The sequence below is a fragment of the Stomoxys calcitrans genome, chromosome 4 (genome assembly GCF_963082655.1).
Source record: "Stomoxys calcitrans chromosome 4, idStoCalc2.1, whole genome shotgun sequence".
NCBI lineage: Eukaryota > Metazoa > Arthropoda > Insecta > Diptera > Muscidae > Stomoxys > Stomoxys calcitrans.
The window spans coordinates 131,886,393-131,905,107 of record NC_081555.1 but is presented as its reverse complement, the minus strand read 5'-3'; the positions used below and the strand labels follow the sequence as shown (position 1 = coordinate 131,905,107).

At 36.5% G+C, this 18,715-nt stretch overlaps 1 protein-coding gene across 1 annotated transcript; it reads left to right on the top strand.

Moving 5' to 3' along the window:
* The first annotated feature begins 439 nt into the window (after positions 1-439).
* Positions 440-17,931, top strand: LOC106082633 (probable cytochrome P450 4s3). The gene is made up of 4 exons (XM_013245258.2): positions 440-602; positions 12,351-12,804; positions 12,869-13,578; positions 17,596-17,931. The coding sequence occupies exons 1-4, from the start codon at positions 452-454 to the stop codon at positions 17,751-17,753; spliced, it is 1,473 nt and encodes a 490-aa protein (XP_013100712.2). The 5' UTR covers positions 440-451; the 3' UTR covers positions 17,754-17,931.
* Positions 17,932-18,715: the final 784 nt, after the last annotated feature.

The window sequence follows — 18,715 nt, the reverse complement described above, 5'->3', positions numbered from 1 at the left end:
AGTATTATATAAAAAATATTTTTTTTATAAAATGTTGTTAAATAAAATTTTAAAGAAATGAGGAAATTCAGCCGATGTTTTGTGGTCTTTAACAAATAAATGCGGCAACACTGTTTGAGAATGTCCAGAGTTTATCATAGACCGACCAGTTTTTCTAGCCCACAACTAAAGATGAAGCAAAGCTTTTGTGAATGAACATTATGGTTATAACAAAATATCAACTTAGTTGCTTTCGATCTGATAGTGCGAGAAGACGAGAGTGCGTGCGCGTATTGAAAGAACGGCGGATCGCCAATCAGACTAATGTAAATTTATTTCTCTGCTCAATAATAATTAGAAAGAAAGAAACAAAATTTATTGCTAATGAATATTAAATAAGTGCTCTATAAATTTTAATTCGAACATTGATTGACAAGTAGACAAGGAAAACATAAATAAAAAAAAAAAAAAAATGAATACCTTGGCTCTCATTGCATTTGCCTTATGGGCATTATTTATGAGGTATTTACCTAAAATTATGGAGTTTATAAAATTAAAACGTTGGTCAGACTCATTGCCGGGACCAACAGTTGGTGAACTTATCGAGAATGCCAAAAAAGGCCGTAAGTATGGAATAAGAAATAATGCAGCTAGTGTAGGCAAACTCATTTCTTGTTAACAATGACCTAGATAACAGTGTTCTGTTTGCAAATCCAAAGTTGATTATTTTTATTTGATGTACGAAAAATAAGCTAAAGGGAAAAATCTTATCAATCTTCCTCTTGATATGATATTTGAAGATGTTTGTATTCAAAAGATAAAAATGGGTTTGTGGTGTTATACAACAGATTCAAACATTCGTTTAGGCATTACAAGTTTGACCGAGTCATATAATAAGTTAATGGAGTATGCTGAAAAAACAAAAAAAAAAAAAAAAAAATACATATGTAATGAGAATTGATCACTACAGTGATCGAGTGACAATATTTTACCGATATCTCGTTGTATATTTGTCTAGCTTAGACGAAGAGAAGTGTTTCTATTTAAGGCATGCTGCCAAGTCTGAAATGTTGGGTCTTTCTTTTTGTAACAGCTCTATTCATGGATACTCTTCAACCCATTGGTCACTAATGGGTTAATATATAGCAAATGCCTAATGTTGACAAAATTTGCTATAGAAATAAAATGTTCTAAAATAAAACTTTGACAAAATTTTCAATAGAAATGAAATTTTGACGAAATTTTCCTTAGAAATCAACAAAATCTTTTATAAAAATTTACAAAAATTTCTATAGAAATAATAATTAAACAAAATATTCCATAAAAACAAATTAAAAACAAAAAATAATAAAATAAAATATTGAATAATTTTCTGCAGGAACAAAGTGTTAACTAAATTTTCTTTAGAAATCAAGTTTTTTTACGTTGATTACCCCATAATGATTGAGTTCTAAACAATAGAAATTGTCAAAGTCATTGTGCTAATAATCTTAACTAGCAGCCAAGCACGCTCCGCTTTGCCTTCTACTACACACATAATAAAAATGTACTAATATTTATATTCTAAACGGGTGTATCTTGTGTTTGAAGATGCTTCACATTGTGGACATACTCAACTTGCCAATATCTTTCGGTATGCAGTGCATATTTCAAAAAGTTAAGATTGCAAAGAAGCACAGACACTTAGTCAAAATTGTTTTATTTTTATACCCTCCACCAAAGGATGGGGTATACTAATTTCGTCATTCTGTTTGTAACTACTCGAAATATTCGTCTGAGACCCCATAAAGTCCGTTCGTCTGTCCGTCTGTGCGTCGAAAGCACGCTAACTTTCGAAGTAGTAAAGCTAGGCGCTTGTAATTTCGCACAAATATTTCTTATAAGTGTAGGTCGGTTGGGATTGTAAATGGGCCATATCGGTCCATGTTTTGATATAGCTGCCATATAAACCTATCTTGGGTCTTGACTTCTTGAGCATATAGAGGACGCAATTCTCATCCGATTGGAATGAAATTTTGTAGGACGTGTTTTTTTATGATATCCAACAACTGTGCCAAGTATGGTACAAATCGGTCCAAGCAACTTGGGCGCCACCCCGATATCTAGGGGATCACATCACCCTAAAACGGTAGATCATTCGTAATGACCTAATAGGATACTGAGTTTTTTTTTGGTTACTGTGTGATTTAATTATTTTGGGGATACAAATGTTTGCCCCCATACCCCCAAAATTATGACGGTTCGTTCAGCGTAATAGGAGGAGTTGAAAACCTTAGGTGGCTACCATTTTAAGCGCATCGATAAGGGGCCTTCTTATACTAGATAAGACCAAACGGCATGCTGCTGGGCAACACTTTTTTGTTCAAAAGTTTTATATGGTTTAATTTCTAAGAACTATCGCCACTGCACCAAATATTTAGACCGAAAATTAGTTGTTTTTGTACAGAGAATCGTTTAATATGACAATTTGATTCGATTTAATTTAAAAAAAGACTAAATGATGACTATATGATAGGTAGTCATATAGTCAATGTTATAGACGTCAAGCCACCCCAAGCGAGTAGCACTAACACTTAATTTAGAGCCATCTATTGGCTGTTTACAATTGGATCAACTGAATGGAGACGCCAACACGAACAAAGAAAAGGTAGTGTAGCCAAAATTGATAATACAGCATTTATCTTTTTTATGACACCGTTAGGTTTTGAATAAAAATAAATAATGTATAAGAATTTAATTGCGCTTGTTTTCATTATATGTATTAATTTTTTAACTTTGTCACCATAAGACGGGCCTTAACTATAAGTGTTTTAGGTAGTTTAAGTGCCTGTCTTTGGCATGGATAAAAATAGACATATATAAAAAAATTTCCACAGAATAAAGAATTTTGAAGAAAAACTCTGTAGAATTTAAATGTTATAATTCTTCTGTATAGACTAAGAATAAGATACATATTTTTCACCACGTAAATGAAGATGCAGCGAAGCGGGTCGGGATCAGTCAGCATATTATAAAATAAAATAAAATACAAATAAATTATTCATTGGTATATGACCGGTTTTTTCGGTTTTGCGTAACAATTCACTAAGATACAATGAAAATAATATGCAAATTTAAATTCAAGCCAAATTGTTGTTCTACATATAAAAAAATATATTGAAATCTCTAAAAACCTTAATTAAAAAATATGCTGATAAAAATTGAATTCTTCAACTCAAGAAAGAAATTAATTACAGAAATTACAGCTGTCTACTCCAAGAACGTAACAATCTGGGCTTCTTTATACCTTCCACCATGGGATGGGGGTATACTAACTTCGCCATTCCTTTTGTAACACATTGAAATATTGGTCATATCATAAGCGCTTGAAATTTTACTCACTTATTTCCTTTTAGTGTAGGTCAGTTGTTGTTGTTAACGGGCCATATCGGTCGATGTTTTGATGTAACTGTCAATTCTTATCTGAGTTGTCTGAAATTTAGCATGAAGTGTTTTGTTTTGAATTTCAACAACTATACCAAGTATGAACTAAATCGGTTCATAAACTAATAAAGCTCCCATAAAAACCGATTTGGGTGAAATTTTAAACTACGACTTCTGGTATGATCTTCAATATGCGTGCCAAAAATTGTCTAAATCAGACTATAATCTGATATAGCTCCCATATACTATGATCTCCAACAGCCAAACCAAGTATGGTCCGAATCGGTCCATAACCTGATATGTCTCCAATAGTATGGCAATTTTTATCCATTAACCTTTTTTTGCCTATAAAGAGATACCGGGCAAAGAACTTGATAATTGCGATCCATGGTAGAGGGTATACATGCCTCTAGCGATATATAACCTATTTCTTCGAAATGAGGCTTGAAGTCAACGAATAATATGGTCCAATCTAAACTTGAAGAAGTTCATCGTGTTGCTGTCGTTTTCACCTTCTGCAAAAAATGTAAGAAAAGGACCTCTGCTGAGCGCTTGTCACGCACTGAATGGGATTCCACTTTAGATTCCCATTTCCCTATGGACATGTCTTGCTTAGCGGATGTGAACGCTCGTAAATTTTTAGGCTTTTGGAATCGATTTGGCAAGTTCAAGATAGCTTCCTTCTGGGGTATCACAATGGTCTATAATGTCTACACTCAACGAAATAAGTTTTTCTCAAGTAAAAGCGGGCCGCATCTTATATACCATCATGGATGATAGGCAAACAAAGGATAATGGATAAGCTATTTGAGCTATATCAGGTTATGGACCGACTCGGGCAATTCTTGGTTTGGATATAGGGGCTTAAGAATTTGAATAGGGAAGCTTAAGAATTTGAATCGGGAGATCGGTTTATATGAGAGTTATGGACCAATTCAGACAATATTTCGCGCGCATGTTGAAGGTCATGGGAGAAGTTGTTGTACACATTTTCAACCGAATCAAATAAGAAAAGCATCCTGTAGGGGATTAAGAAGTGCAATCGAGAGATCGGTTTATATGGGAGTTTTATAAGGATTTAGACGAATTCAGTTCATACTTTTCACGCATGTAAGAAGTCATACGAGAGGTCATTGTGCATTTCAACCAAACCAGATAAAAATTGAGCCATATAAAGGTCAAGAAGTATAATCGGGAGATCGGTTTATATGGTTTATATGGGTTTTATATTTGCAACATCTGTTCGATGTCAACGGACGGCTAAGACGACCCCTAACCCCAATTTTCAAAAACGCTCTCGAAGATGGATGCACCGATTAAAGCGAAAACACGAAATTGGTATAAAATTTTGAGATCAAATAACCTGGGGGAGGCCACATCGTAAAACCAACCGAACGGACATGTTAACTGAACGGGAATGATTATCAAACGGACGTGAAATAAAATCAGAAGCGTGCTTTCAGGGTCCTCCCCCCTAAAGTCCCTTCAAACCGGCCATCAACAAGTGTTTCAAGAACGCCTCATCTCATAAACTCCCCTTAAACAACGCATATATACCGACTAAAGAAGGAGGCCACCGTAGCGCAGACGTCGTCATGTCCGCCTATGACGCTGAACGCCTGGGTTCGAATCCTGGCGAGACCATCAGAAAAAATTTTCAACGGAGGTCTTCTCCTCCTAATGCTGGCAACATTTGTGAGGTATTAAGCCACGTAAAACATCTCTCCAAAGAGGTGTCGCACTGCGGCACGCCGTTCGCACTCGGCTATAAAAAGGAGGTCCCTTATCATTGAGCTTAAAACTTGAATCGGACTGCACTCATTGTTTGAGAAGTTTGCCCCTGTTCCATAGTTGAATGTTCATGGGCAAAATTTGAAATTTGCATACCGACTACAGCAATATGTAGCTCAAATGTGGTTTTTAGGAGTAGAGTATGAATCTTATATCCACTTTCGAGGCAAAGAGTTTGGCTACTCAAATCCACGGCCAAAATCAAGAGATTGAAGTAGATCAAACATTCAAACTTTAATGGACGGACACTCCCCCTACCCTATTTTCAAAAACACCAGGTGGGATATCTAGGGGGTCGCCCCACCTCCAAAGCCACCCAAATGGAATATAAACCAATAATGACAATATGGGACTCAATTGAAAGCTATTTGAGACTACAGCCTCAGCCTCAAAAATACCCCATACCGGACATATTTGCTATATAAGGATCAAGTGAAACGTATTTGGGAGTAGAGCACTAACATGATATCCACATTGTATTGAAAGATCTCAAAGGTCGTACAAATGCCCGCAAATAGGACTTATTTCCTGACCGCTCCAGTATAGAGCTTAGATGAAATAAGAGAGTGAAAGAAGGCACAGCGGAGCGGGCCCTGTCCACCTAATATTCTAAACGGAGATTTTCAAAGAGCAATGAGAAAGAACGCAAAAAATTCAGAAAAATTTATTAAATTTTTATTTGAATCGGTAGTACTGTTAATTTTTAAGCGTCAGCAGACAATGTTTGCTATTATCAGCACACTTTTATCTATAAGTGTATGTTATGCTGGTTGCAGACTTAAACCTAACCTATAAAGCGGAATATAACGAATAAAATATTTTCTTTAATTATATTTCCAAAAACGAACATTTTTTTTTTGATTAATTTTAATTTAACTTCCCAAATAAAACCATAAACAACAAAAGGTCATTTGATTTAAAATCTTCTCAAATTAGGTGCAATAAATTTATTACTTCTTCAAACATGTAATAAATTAAAATTGTAAACACGTTGGAATAACTACAACAAACAAAAACAACAAATTAATATAACAAGGAATTTCCGTACAATGACATAGATATCTCACAATAATAACAAATAAATTATAACTTTGTCAAATAATAACAATTAAATAAAGTATTTATATAAATAATTCAAACAAACACAAACAAATAAAGAAAATAATAATAATAATAATACTATTAGTCAAGCAATAATATTATTATTGGCAAAATAAAAATAGTACTTGATATTTGTCACTCTTATTGTGGATGACATTTCAGGAAGTATTCGACAAAGAGAGACAAAGCAAAAATGTGCTAATTGCGCCCATGCCGAATCTTGGGAAGCCACCACATGAATTCTGCTAATAATGTCCACAAATAAAATTGGTTGAAGGGCAGATGTATACTTTATGTACCAAATTTCGAAGAAATCTGGTAAAAATTTAAGTTTTTGGGAGACAAAGAAGACTAATCGGGAGATTGGTCTATATGGGAACTTTATTAGGTTATAGAACGATTTGAACTAGTTAATCTTTAAGAGTCGGCAGATAGTGTTTGCTACTATCAGCGCACTTTTAACTATAAGTGTAAGTTAGACTAATTGCAGGATGCAGCTTAAACCTTACCTATAAAGCGGAATATAATGAATTTGGCCTTAAGGCTCTGAGAACATAACATTTTGTTTGATAATATTTCAAAAACAAAATAAAATTTTTTTAATTAACTTTAACTTCCCAAATAAAAACATAAACAACAAAAGGTCATTTGATTTACTTACCTTATTCTCAAATTAGGTGCAACAATTTTATTTCTTCTTCAAACATGTATTAAATCCAAATTGTAAATACGTTGGAATAACTACAACAAAGAAAATAAAAAAATTAATTTTCAAAGTGGCGTAGATATCTCACAATAATAACAAATAAATTATAACTTTGTCAAATAATAACAATTCAATAAGGTATTTGTATAAATAATAATAATAAACAAAAATAGTTAAAATAATAATATTATTAGTCAAGCAATAATATTATTATTGGTAAAATAAAAATAGTGCCTAAAAGTTGTCACTTTTATTGTGGATGACATTTTAGGAAGTATTCGATAAAGAACAAAGCAAAAATGTGCTAATTGCGCCCATGCCGAATCTTGGGAAGCCACCACATGAATTCTGCTAATAATGTCCACAAATGAAATTGGTTGAAGGGCAGATGTATACTTTATGTACCAAATTTCAAAGAAATCTGGTAAAAATTAAAGTTTTTGAGAGACAAAGAAGACTAATCGGGAGATTGGTCTATATGGGAACTTTATTAAGTTATAGAACGATTTGAACTAGTTAATTTTTAAGAGTCGGCAGGCAGTGTGTGATACTATCTGCACACATTTATCTATAAATGTAAGTTAGGTGGATTGCAGACTGCCGCTTAAACCTAACCTATAAAGCGGAATATAACGAATTTGACCTTTAGGCTCAGAAAACATAACATTTTGTTTCATAATATTTCAAAAACAAATAAAAATTTTTTGATTAACTTTAACTTAAATAAAACCATAAACAACAAAAGGTCATTTGATTACCTTATTCTCAAATTAGGTGCAACAATTTTATTTCTTCTTCAAACATGTATTAAATCCAAATTGTAAATACGTTGGAATAACTACAACAAAGAAAAATAAAAAAATTAATTTTCGAAGTGGCGTAGATATCTCACAATAATAACAAATCAATTATAACTTTGTCAAATAATAACAATTCAATAAGGTATTTGTATAAATAATAATAATAATAAACAATAAACACTAATAAAGAAAATAATAATGTTAGTCAAGCAATAATATTATTATTGGTAAAATAAAAAAGAGTACTTGAAAGTTGTCACTTTTATTGTGGATGACACTTCAGGAAGTGTTCGACAAAGAACAAAGCAAAAATGTGTTAATTTCTGCCAAGCCGAAACTTGGCAAGCCACCACATGAATTCTGCTAATAATGTCTACAAATAAAATTGGTTGAAGGGCAGATGTGTACTTTATGTACCAAATTTCGGAACAATCCAGCAAAAATTTAAGCTTCTGGTGCCGTAGCCCAGCCGACACGGGATAACTATGAGCACCATACAGGCTGGAACTTTGAGCTCCGACATGTGTGGTGTCCATCATTATCACGGGAAGCTATCTGACGGCCGCCGGCAGTCAGCGATTTTCGAGAGGATAGTCTCTGTGAGGACTCAGGTGGCATAAATATCGAGTGTCAATGACACTCGGGGGGATAGCTACAATGACACTCGGGGGGATAGCTACAATCCGCATAAATCGTAATTCGTCAAGGATGAGCAGACCAAGAATATTTTCTGCGAGCGCCTAGAGAAAGAATATGAACGCTGCCCCGCCCATAATATTAAAATATTTTAGGGAGATTTTAAAGCGAAGATAGGGAAGGAAGACATATTTGGTATAACAGTCGGAAAGTTTAGCCTCCACGAAATAACGTCCGGTAATGGATTGAGGCTGATAGATTTCGCCGCGGCAAAAAACGTGGTAATTATTGTAGTAGCACCAGATTTCAACATAAAAATATTCACAAAGCCACATGGCTGTCACCCGATCCAAACACGAGGAACCAAATTGATCACGTTGTGATAGATGGAAAGCATTCATCCAGATGGAAAGCATTCATTCATCGGCTCATTACCTTGTTGCAGCATAGATTCGCATTCGTTTAAACATGGCGAGGAAAGTACGATCTGACACTGCACGGAAGCTCGACATTGAAAAGCTGCAAACACAACAGCTGGCAACGGCATACTCCACGAGATGTACACAAGTCAGAATGAAGTCCGGAAATTCTACCAAAGAATTAAACATCAAATCCATGGCTTTGATGTAGGCAGAAGATTATACGAGATGCATATGTGAATAGATGTGACACACTAATCCTAAGAGAACACATACTACTCGCCTATGCCGAAGGCATCGACATCATAGGTCGGTCACCGGCAGTAGTAACTGAATGAACCAAGAGCTGTATGATGACGATAGCACAGTTACACGTATCACAATACAACGGCTGCGTTGGCTAGGTCTTGTTATTAGAATGGATGAAGAAGCTCCAGCAAAGAAGTCTTTTGAAGGCAAACACGGTGGTACATGCAAACCGGGACGACCAAAACCCGATGGAAAGATCAAGTGGTGGGAGACACTTCTTGGTCTCAGAGATATTAGAATGAAATTGGAGATATTAGAATAATTAGAATGAGAACGAGAATTGGGAATCATAACAGAAAACTCTGTGTACAATTTCAGCCAAATCGGAAGTACAATGAGTAGATCGGATTTTGGGGAGCTATAACCGGTTTAGGACCAATTCAGATCCTACTAAGCGCGTAAATTGGATAATAATTATTTTAGCGAGAAGTTATTTTAGCCAGATTGAATAAGAAATACTTACTATTGGGTCAAAAAAAGTAAAATAAATGGATTAGTTTATATGGGCACTATATCCAAATCCGAACCTTATGGCTTTGCGTTTTGAGAGCTCAAAGCGGTTTTCCACATTTTTCGAAAAAAATGCCAATATTGTATTGCATATAGCTATATGCTACTAATCCACATTAAGTCCTCTTTACGGTACAATGAGCCGAACTAAATGTGTTTGGTAAAATTTTCTCCATAGAGACGAGACAATAAAATTACCTTTCTTGCCAAAAACAAGTAAGGGAGAAGACGTTGTACAAAATTTCAGCCAAATGGAATAGGAAGTGCGCCCACAAGAGGCTTAAGATGTAATATAGGGTTATGTACTGATTTGGACCATATTAAGAACAGTTGTTGGAAGTCACAACAAAATTTCAGTCAAATCGGATAAGAATTGCGCCCTCCAGAGTCATAAGAAGCCAGGATCCCAGATCGGTTTATGTAGCTGTTATATCAGATTAAAGACCGATTAAGAACACACTTAACACGGTTGTTGGAAGTCATAATAAAACACTTCGTGCATAATTTCAGCCAACTTGGATAAAAATTGCGCTCTCTAGAGGCCTAAGAAGTCAAGATCCCAGATCGTTTTATGTGGCAGCCGGAATATTTCGGCTGCATTTTATATTTCGGGATTGAACAACCCTTGTGTTGCAATCTGCCAACTGACAGCCCTATCGCAAAGCTTCACATTTTTGAGGTTATACGCATTGAGAACGTTTTGCCATACGAGTGCTATTCGTGTTGTTTACAGTAACTGTAACGATTCATCTCGCCCAAAAATGGAATTAAATCGTGAAAATTTTCGTGCCAATTTTTTACAACTTTCGACTTGGATTAACTTAATATCTGAGCATCGATGAACTTAATTCAATTTTTGGCAATGAAGCTCCATCAATGACCAGTGTTTATCGATGGTATTCTACCGAGGTCGTAGTTCACTCCAAGATGAATTTCGTGAAGGTCGTCCAAAATCAGAAGTTGTTTCAAAAACCATTGATGCCGTGCGCCAACTGCTATTGCAAGATCGTCATGTGACCTATCGTGAGATTGAGACAACCTTAGGTATTAGTGGGACCAGCTTACATTCAATATTGCATGAACATTTCACCGTCAAAAAAATTTGTTCGCGTTGGATTCCACACAATTTGTCAATCGCTCAAAAAAGGCTCGTGTCGATTGGTCGAAAGAAACGTTCCAAAAATATGACCGCGGTGCTTCAAAACACGTTTAACACATCGTGACAGGTAACAAATCGTTAATTTACGCGTACGAACCTGAAAGTTAACCGCAGTCGACCGTATGGTCGTTTCAAGATGAGCCAAATCCAACAAAAGTTGCTCGCACTTCCAAGCAAATGATCGCCGGGTTTTTCGGAAAAACTTGACATGTCGCAATCGTACCACTAGAACAACGCACAACAGTCAATGCGAAGTGGTACATAATCATTTGTTTGCCCGTTGTCTTCTAAGAAATCAGGAAAACTAACCGCCGAAGACGGATCACTCCAAACCACTACAATGCGAGCTCTCACACATCGGCTTAAACAACTGCATTTTTGAGCACTCAAAACATCGATTTGATGAGTCATCCGTATAGTCCTGACTTGGCACCGAATGACTTCTTTTTATTCCAGTATTTAAAAAATGAAATGAGAGGTCAACGTTTTTCGACAACTGAAGAAGCGGTTGATGTGCTCACATTGCATGTTTTGGAGATACCTCAATCAGAGTAGCAAAAGTGCTTCGACAATTGGTTCAAACGCATGCAAAAATTTACAGACCCTAATGGGGAATATTTTGAAAAACAATAAAGGGATTTTCGATGATTAGTATTTGTTTTTGTGTTCTCTAATCCCGAAATATAAAAGGCAACCCTCGCATCAGGTTATCTACAGATTTAAACCATTTTTAGCACACTTGTTGGAAGTCGTAACAGAACACTGTATGCAAAATTTCATTTGCATGAAAGTCAAGAAGTCAAGACACAAGATCGAATTTAAATGGAAGCTATATCAGGTTATAGACCGATTTGAACTACACTCAGCACAGTTGTTAAAAGTCACAACAAACCACTTCATGCACAATTTTAGCCAAATCGGTTATGAATTGAGCCCTCTAGTGGCTCAAGAAGTCAAGATTTTTTTCTTATATAGCGGTTTATATGGCAGCTACATCAGATTATGAATCGCAATTCTTATCCAGTTTGGTTGAAATTTTACATATGTCGTTTGGTATGAGTTCCAGCAACTGTGCCAATTCTATGGTCTAAATCGGTTGATAACCTGATATAGCTGCCATATAAACCGATCTCCCAATTGTATTTTTTTTATTTTTTATGGTTTCTAACAGCTTTTACAAGCACGTTCCATATCGGCCAATAACTTGATGTAGGCCATATATTTATTGAAAAAATAATTCAAAGAACTTGACAAATGCGATCTATGGTGGACGGTATATAAGATTCGGCCCGGCACGCTTTCACTTGTTTTATAGTTGGAGTTGGAATGTGTACACTAATGGGCACATTTTATGTATCTATTGCTAGATTTCACGTTGCGTCTTTGCAGTATTAAATGTGCCTGTACCAAAGTCATCGGTCAGATGTCAAATTTTCCTTCGGCTTCCTATCAAACTCCTATGATTTGTCTAATTTTAAATGTATATAAATTTGTTGAACCAAATTGTTGTGTTTCAGAAATTCTCACCTGGTTGAAGGAGCTACGACAGAAGCATGGTTCAACATTTCGCATATGGTTTGGCAAAGATTTGTTGGTGTTTTTCACTGATCCCGAAGATGTCAAACAATTGTTGGGCAACAACAACCTGTTGTACAAATCATCAAACTACAAAGTTATACAGCCCTGGTTGGGATCGGGCCTCTTGACAAATGGTGGTGAATCTTGGCATTCGCGCAGAAAGCTGCTCACACCGGCATTTCACTTTCGCATATTGAGCGAATTCAAAGAGCCCATGGAAGAGAATTGCAAAATTATGATACGCCGCTTGCAGGAGAAGGCCAACGAAAAGGAGTTTGACATCTATCCCTACATTACACTGTTTGCCTTGGATGTGATCTGTGAGACGGCCATGGGCATAAAGAAAAATGCCCAAATGCAAAGTGAATCGGAATATGTAAGAGCAGTGCAGGAGTAAGTAAATTGAAAAGAGAATCTCTAGTTAAATTTTAACAACTGCATTTTCTCTTTTCTTCAGCATATGTCACATTTTACACAAACGCTCCTTTTCCTTTTGGCAAAGAAATAACGTTTTCTTCAAATACACCGAACCGGGTCGGCAAATGGTGGCTGCCTTGCAAATTTTGCATGGTGAAACCAATCGTGTCATAAAGTTAAGACGTAAAATGTTGCAGGATTCCAAGATACACAATATGCAAGATGCTGAAAAATCTATCGATGATATAGGCACCAAAAAGCGTTTCGCCTTTTTGGATATGTTGCTGATATCGCAAATGGAAGGTTTGCCCCTTAGCGATACGGAAATACGTGAAGAGGTCGATACGTTTATGTTCGAAGGCCATGATACAACTAGTTCAGCCATTGGTTTTGCCATATATCTGCTCTCACAACATGCCGATGTGCAGCAGCAGGCTTACGAAGAAGCTGCCTCTCTGGAGGGTAGGGAGAAAGAATCCATGCCTTATTTAGAGGCGGTTATCAAAGAGACTTTACGTTTGTATCCCTCGGTACCATTCTATTCGCGTTCCGTAAAAGAGGACATGGATGTGGGTAAATTAAAAGTACCCAAAGGCTGCAGTGTTAGTATTTTATCCTATGTGGTACATCGTGATGAGAAATATTTCCCCGAACCAGAGAAATTCAAGCCATCAAGATTTTTCAAAAACGACAAAGATTTGCATCCCTTCAGTTTTGTGGCCTTTAGTGCTGGCCCCAGGAATTGCATAGGTAAGTGATCAAAAATAGTATTTTTGTAATCAATTTTGTGAGTGGGAGTGTGTGTGGAAGCTCCATCACGAAAACCTATAAATGGATGCCTATACCTATAATGAGCATCTGAGCTTTGACCTACCCCCTAGATGTATGGACTTACTTTACTTTTATTGGGCATTACGGAACATTTATTCCTCTGGCCGAACTTAGCGCATCCATCTTCTGCGCTCCCTCTCCAATCTCTGGCACCCAGCTGCGAGATATCTTTCTACACTTGGTCACTCCGTCGGAGTTTCGGTCTTCCCCATTTGCGTATTCTACTATGGTCACTTTCACAAAACTTCTTCGCTGGAGCTTCTTCATTCATTCTGACAACATGACCCAACAACATGGCCAATGCAACCATTGTATTGGGTTGCCCAAAAAGTAATTGCGGATTTTTTAAAAGAAAGTAAATGCATTTTTAATAAAACTTAGAATGAACTTTAATCAAATATACTTTTTTTACACCTTTTTTTCTAAAGCAAGCTAAAAGTAACAACTGATAACTGACAGAAGAAAGAATACAATTACAGAGTCACAAGCTGTGAAAAAATTTGTCAACGCCGACTACATGAAAAATCCGCAATTACTTTTTGGGCAACCCAATATTTTGATGTGTAGTTCAAACGACGCACAGTGGGAGGGGAAGAAAAAGATATAAGTGGAAATAATTTTGCTATTTTCGAATCGCTAATAGATGAGGTGTCAAACTGCTTATGTGCATTTCAGGGCCCTAGAACGCTTGAGGGCTCATTTGATGGCTCTACAAAATTTTGTTCGAACTAACAAAATTTTTTTAAATTTTCGCAGAGGTTGGTCCTTTATTTTGTTGTTTGTGAAAACATTTCTGCACCAAATTAAACATTTTTTAAATGATTTGGAAAGCTGATAAAATAAACTATATTTTTGCCGCGATATATACTAAGGTCCGATTCTTCGGGCAAAAGTTATTTGAGTTGCAAAACAAAAAAATGAGAAAAAGAAGTCAATTATTGTAATTTTTTCGTAAAAAAACGTAATTTCATTGTTCCGTCTTTATACAGAAAACGTGGCCCTATACTGTCAACATTGCTTACTAAACTGTAAAGAAAATTTAATGTAGATGCGTTGTCGGAGGCCACCATAGTCCAGAGGTTAGCATGTCCGCCTATGACGCTGAACACCTGGGTTCGAGTCCTGGCGAGAACATCAGCGGTGCTTATCCCCTCCTAATGCTGGTGACATTTGGGAGGTACTGTACCATTTGGTATGGCAGCCATGTAAAAACTTCTCTAAAAATAAGGTGTCGCACGACACACCGTTCGGACTCGGCTATAAAATGGAGGTCCCTTATCATTGATATGTGAGAAGTTTGTCTCTGTTCCTTGGTGGAATATTCATGGGCAAATTTGCATTGCGTTGTAAGTGTAATTTTTATAAATTGTTCTGACACTAGTAGGAGATATGTGAAGTAGAATATTAGCACTCTCCATTGGACCATATATTTTACTCAGGATTTTTCTCTCAAACACTCCAAGTATTACCTCATCTGCTTTCGCAAGTACTCATGCTTCGAAGCCATACAATACCACCCGTGTATCAGAGTCTAATAAAGTGTGATTTTCGTCGGTCGAGAGGTGCGTTAGACCGAGCATGATAGAATAGATCGACCACGAGGATCACGAACAAGAGTAGAATATGAATCTGGCCTTAAAATTAAAGTCCAAGTGCTTGGGGTCTGAAGTTCACCACCAAGAGAGAAGAACCAATTTTGATAGTTCAAATTTGCCCATGAATATTCCATTATGGAACATGGGAAAACTTCTAACATATCAATGAGTGTTGTTCGATTAAAGTTTAAGCTCAACGACAAGGGGCCTCCTTTTTATAGTCGAGTCCAAACGGTGTGCCGCAGTGCGACACCTCTCTGTAGGGAAGTTTTTATATGGCTACCATACCAAATGGTACAGTACTTCACAAATGTTGCGCAGTGGCAGAAAATTAAAAAAAAACTAGTCAAAAATATGCCGTGGGAGAACGGGTAGAGATACCTCTTTGAATAACTGAGGTAATAACGAGATCGTGTGCAACATCTTAAGGTTGTCCCTGGGTTGTCCGGGCGCCTTAGACAGGCCACTAAAGTTGGTCAACTCGCCATTTCGAAAAATTGTTCGGGCTGTCAAATCTTCATTTGCTGACTGAGGAGGGATTTGAACACGTCTGCTATGCCAACGATGTTACAATACTTCTTACGGGTATGGATCCAAACCAGCTACGCAGCAGGTTCGAAAGGGTCTTCCATAAGGTATATGACTGGTCTAGACCCAGGGGTTCCAATGTTAACCCAGAGAACACTGAAATATGCCTGTTCACAAGGAAGACGAAAGTGGACCAATTTAACGCACCACGTTTCCTCAATAAAACGATTTCGACATCTGACAAGATCAAATACTTAGGAGTGATCTTACTTAATTGGAAGTGTCACATTTAGGACTGTTTCGCCAACAGTGTTACATGCCGATAGGACTGCAAATATCCTATGGGGTGATCCGGATCTTGAGAGGACGAGGCTATTACTGAAAGGAAGTATGTAGGAGGTCAGCATAACTTTGGGTATCATAACGGGACATATAGGACTATGAGCTTACTTATGCAAAATCGGTGCAGCAAGTGCGTAGGGCATATGGGGAAGATGATGAGACTTTGGAGCATTTCCTATGACATTGCCATGCCTTCGCGGTTAAAAGACACCGATATTTAGGTGGGAACACTATACCAGACATGATTTCATCAATTAAGGATTTTGTAAGTAGCACGGGATTCCTAACTTAAAGTTTACTTTTTCGAGGTTACTTTTTAGTTTTTAGAGGGCACAACATGCCGATTACACTTTACACTTCATGCTAAATTTCAGCCAAATAGAATAATACTTGCTCCCTATATAGGCACACGAAGTCAATATGGATGTTATACCAGGTTATGAACCAATTTACACTGTACTTGGCACAGTTGCTGGAAGTCGTAACAAAACACGTCATGCAAAATTCAATTTCATTCATTTATATTGGAACTATATCAGGTTGCGAATCGAGTTTGGCCATACTTGGCGCAGTTATTGATGGTATATACACTTTATAGGGTAGAAAATGGTGGATACCACCATCCTCCGTTGGTTGATATGAAAATGCATGATCTACGATTTTCGTTGCCAATAACCATGTTTTGGAGGTGTCTGAATCGAAGTGGAAAAAGTGTTTCGACAATTGGTTTGAGCACAAGCAAAAGTGTATAAATCCAGCTGGAGAATACATTCACGAACAATTATAAATCATGACAAATATTTGCATTTCCCTAATTGCGCCAAAAATATATGTAGCAACCCTCAGAAGTGGGCAATGTCCAATAGGCCATATGGCCGCGTACATGGGAATCTCGCATAATGATTTGCTGGAGAAGCTGTCATGTTGAGAATGAGGATGGAGAGGAGAAGATCGAACAATTGCTCTTATCATTTCTGAGTGTATAGGGGCACTGGCTTTTCATTTTTTTTTCGATTTCGTCGATCTTGCAGATGTGTCTCAGTATTATCGCATTTTATAACAATTTTGATTAACCTATGATTCGAAAACCTCATCTGCAAATTTTTTTCCTTATCTTCTGTGTTGTTATCTCTCTTTTGAAAAATGCAAATCATCGTTCACAAGTTTTTTTGAGTTGGTGCAAGTTAACCGTAAGCTTCTACCAACATTTGATAACTCTTAGCAGCCGTTATCTTCAACAACTTTCGAACATTGCCGCAAATTAGTTTTTGGACATCAAGTTCGACAATTGAAAAGATGTATGTTAACACTTTGGCTGAATACTGAATTATAATGACGGATACAACATTTGTTTAATAATGACATATGTGTGATATTAATGGCATCTTTTGTCCACTTATTTACTTGTTTTCCCAATTTTAAAAAAAATAATAATCAATTCCTTTTTTTCTATTTCATTTTCTTTTTTCAGGCCAAAAATTCGCCATGCTCGAATTGAAAAGTTCTTTGTCTGCTCTTTTACGCAATTTCGAATTTCTCCCTGTGGAAGGTTTTCAACCCAATCCTTTGGCCGAATTGGTAATGAAGAGTGGAAATGGCATACGAATTAGAATGAAGCCACGCAATTAAGTATTTGTTTCATAAAATAAATTGAAATTTATTAGCTTTTAAATAATTAGGATAAGAAATTATTTTTGTATTAATTAATTAACTTGTTGCAATGCAATGTGGTTCATTGTGATGTGACAAAAAAACATGGATACTGGAATATGTTGTGTACAGTAGTAGCATATAAGAAACCTACGAGCAATATGAAATTGCACAATAAAATTATATAATAAGTAATAAAAGCCTAGAGGTTTTTGATTTACTTTATTTTTTGATATCCCAAGGGGGGATATCAAAAAATCCAGCACGTTGTTGAATAAGGGCATTTCTGAAAAAATGTTGACATTAATTTGGGAGCTGTTTAGGAATGCTTAAATTTCAGTCCGTTTCAATGGAAATGAGTATAGACTTTTCGGAATCGACAAAGGAGTGAAGCAGGGTTGCATCCCGTCACCGACGCTATTTTTAATTTTATTAGACTTGGTATTAGAAGCAACTAATGTTGAGGCACCCTATGGCATTTGCTGGGGTATTAACGACTTCCTTGAAGACATGGTCTACGCGGATGATATATGCCTCTTTGCGCATCGGTTCGAGCACATAAAGGCGAAACTGGAACGATAGAATGAAAATGTTGCCAAAGTATGACTAAGGAAACATAGCAACGACCAAAATAATGAGAATATGAACATCAAATCTGACACCTCTTACTATAAACGACCATGTCATTGAAGTCGTTGACAACTTTTCCTATCTTGGAAGCAAAATACCAAAGGACGAAGGATCAGAGGCAGAGATATGTACAACTAGGCTAGAGACGACTTTCTTAAACTCAACAAAATTTGGAGATCTCATATAATACAAAAGTCAGGATCTTCAACAGTAATGAAAAATCTATTTGATTATATGGTTGTACAACTTGGAACCTGACACAAGCAACTACTCGGAAAGTCCAAGTTTTCATAAATCGCAGCCTTAGACAT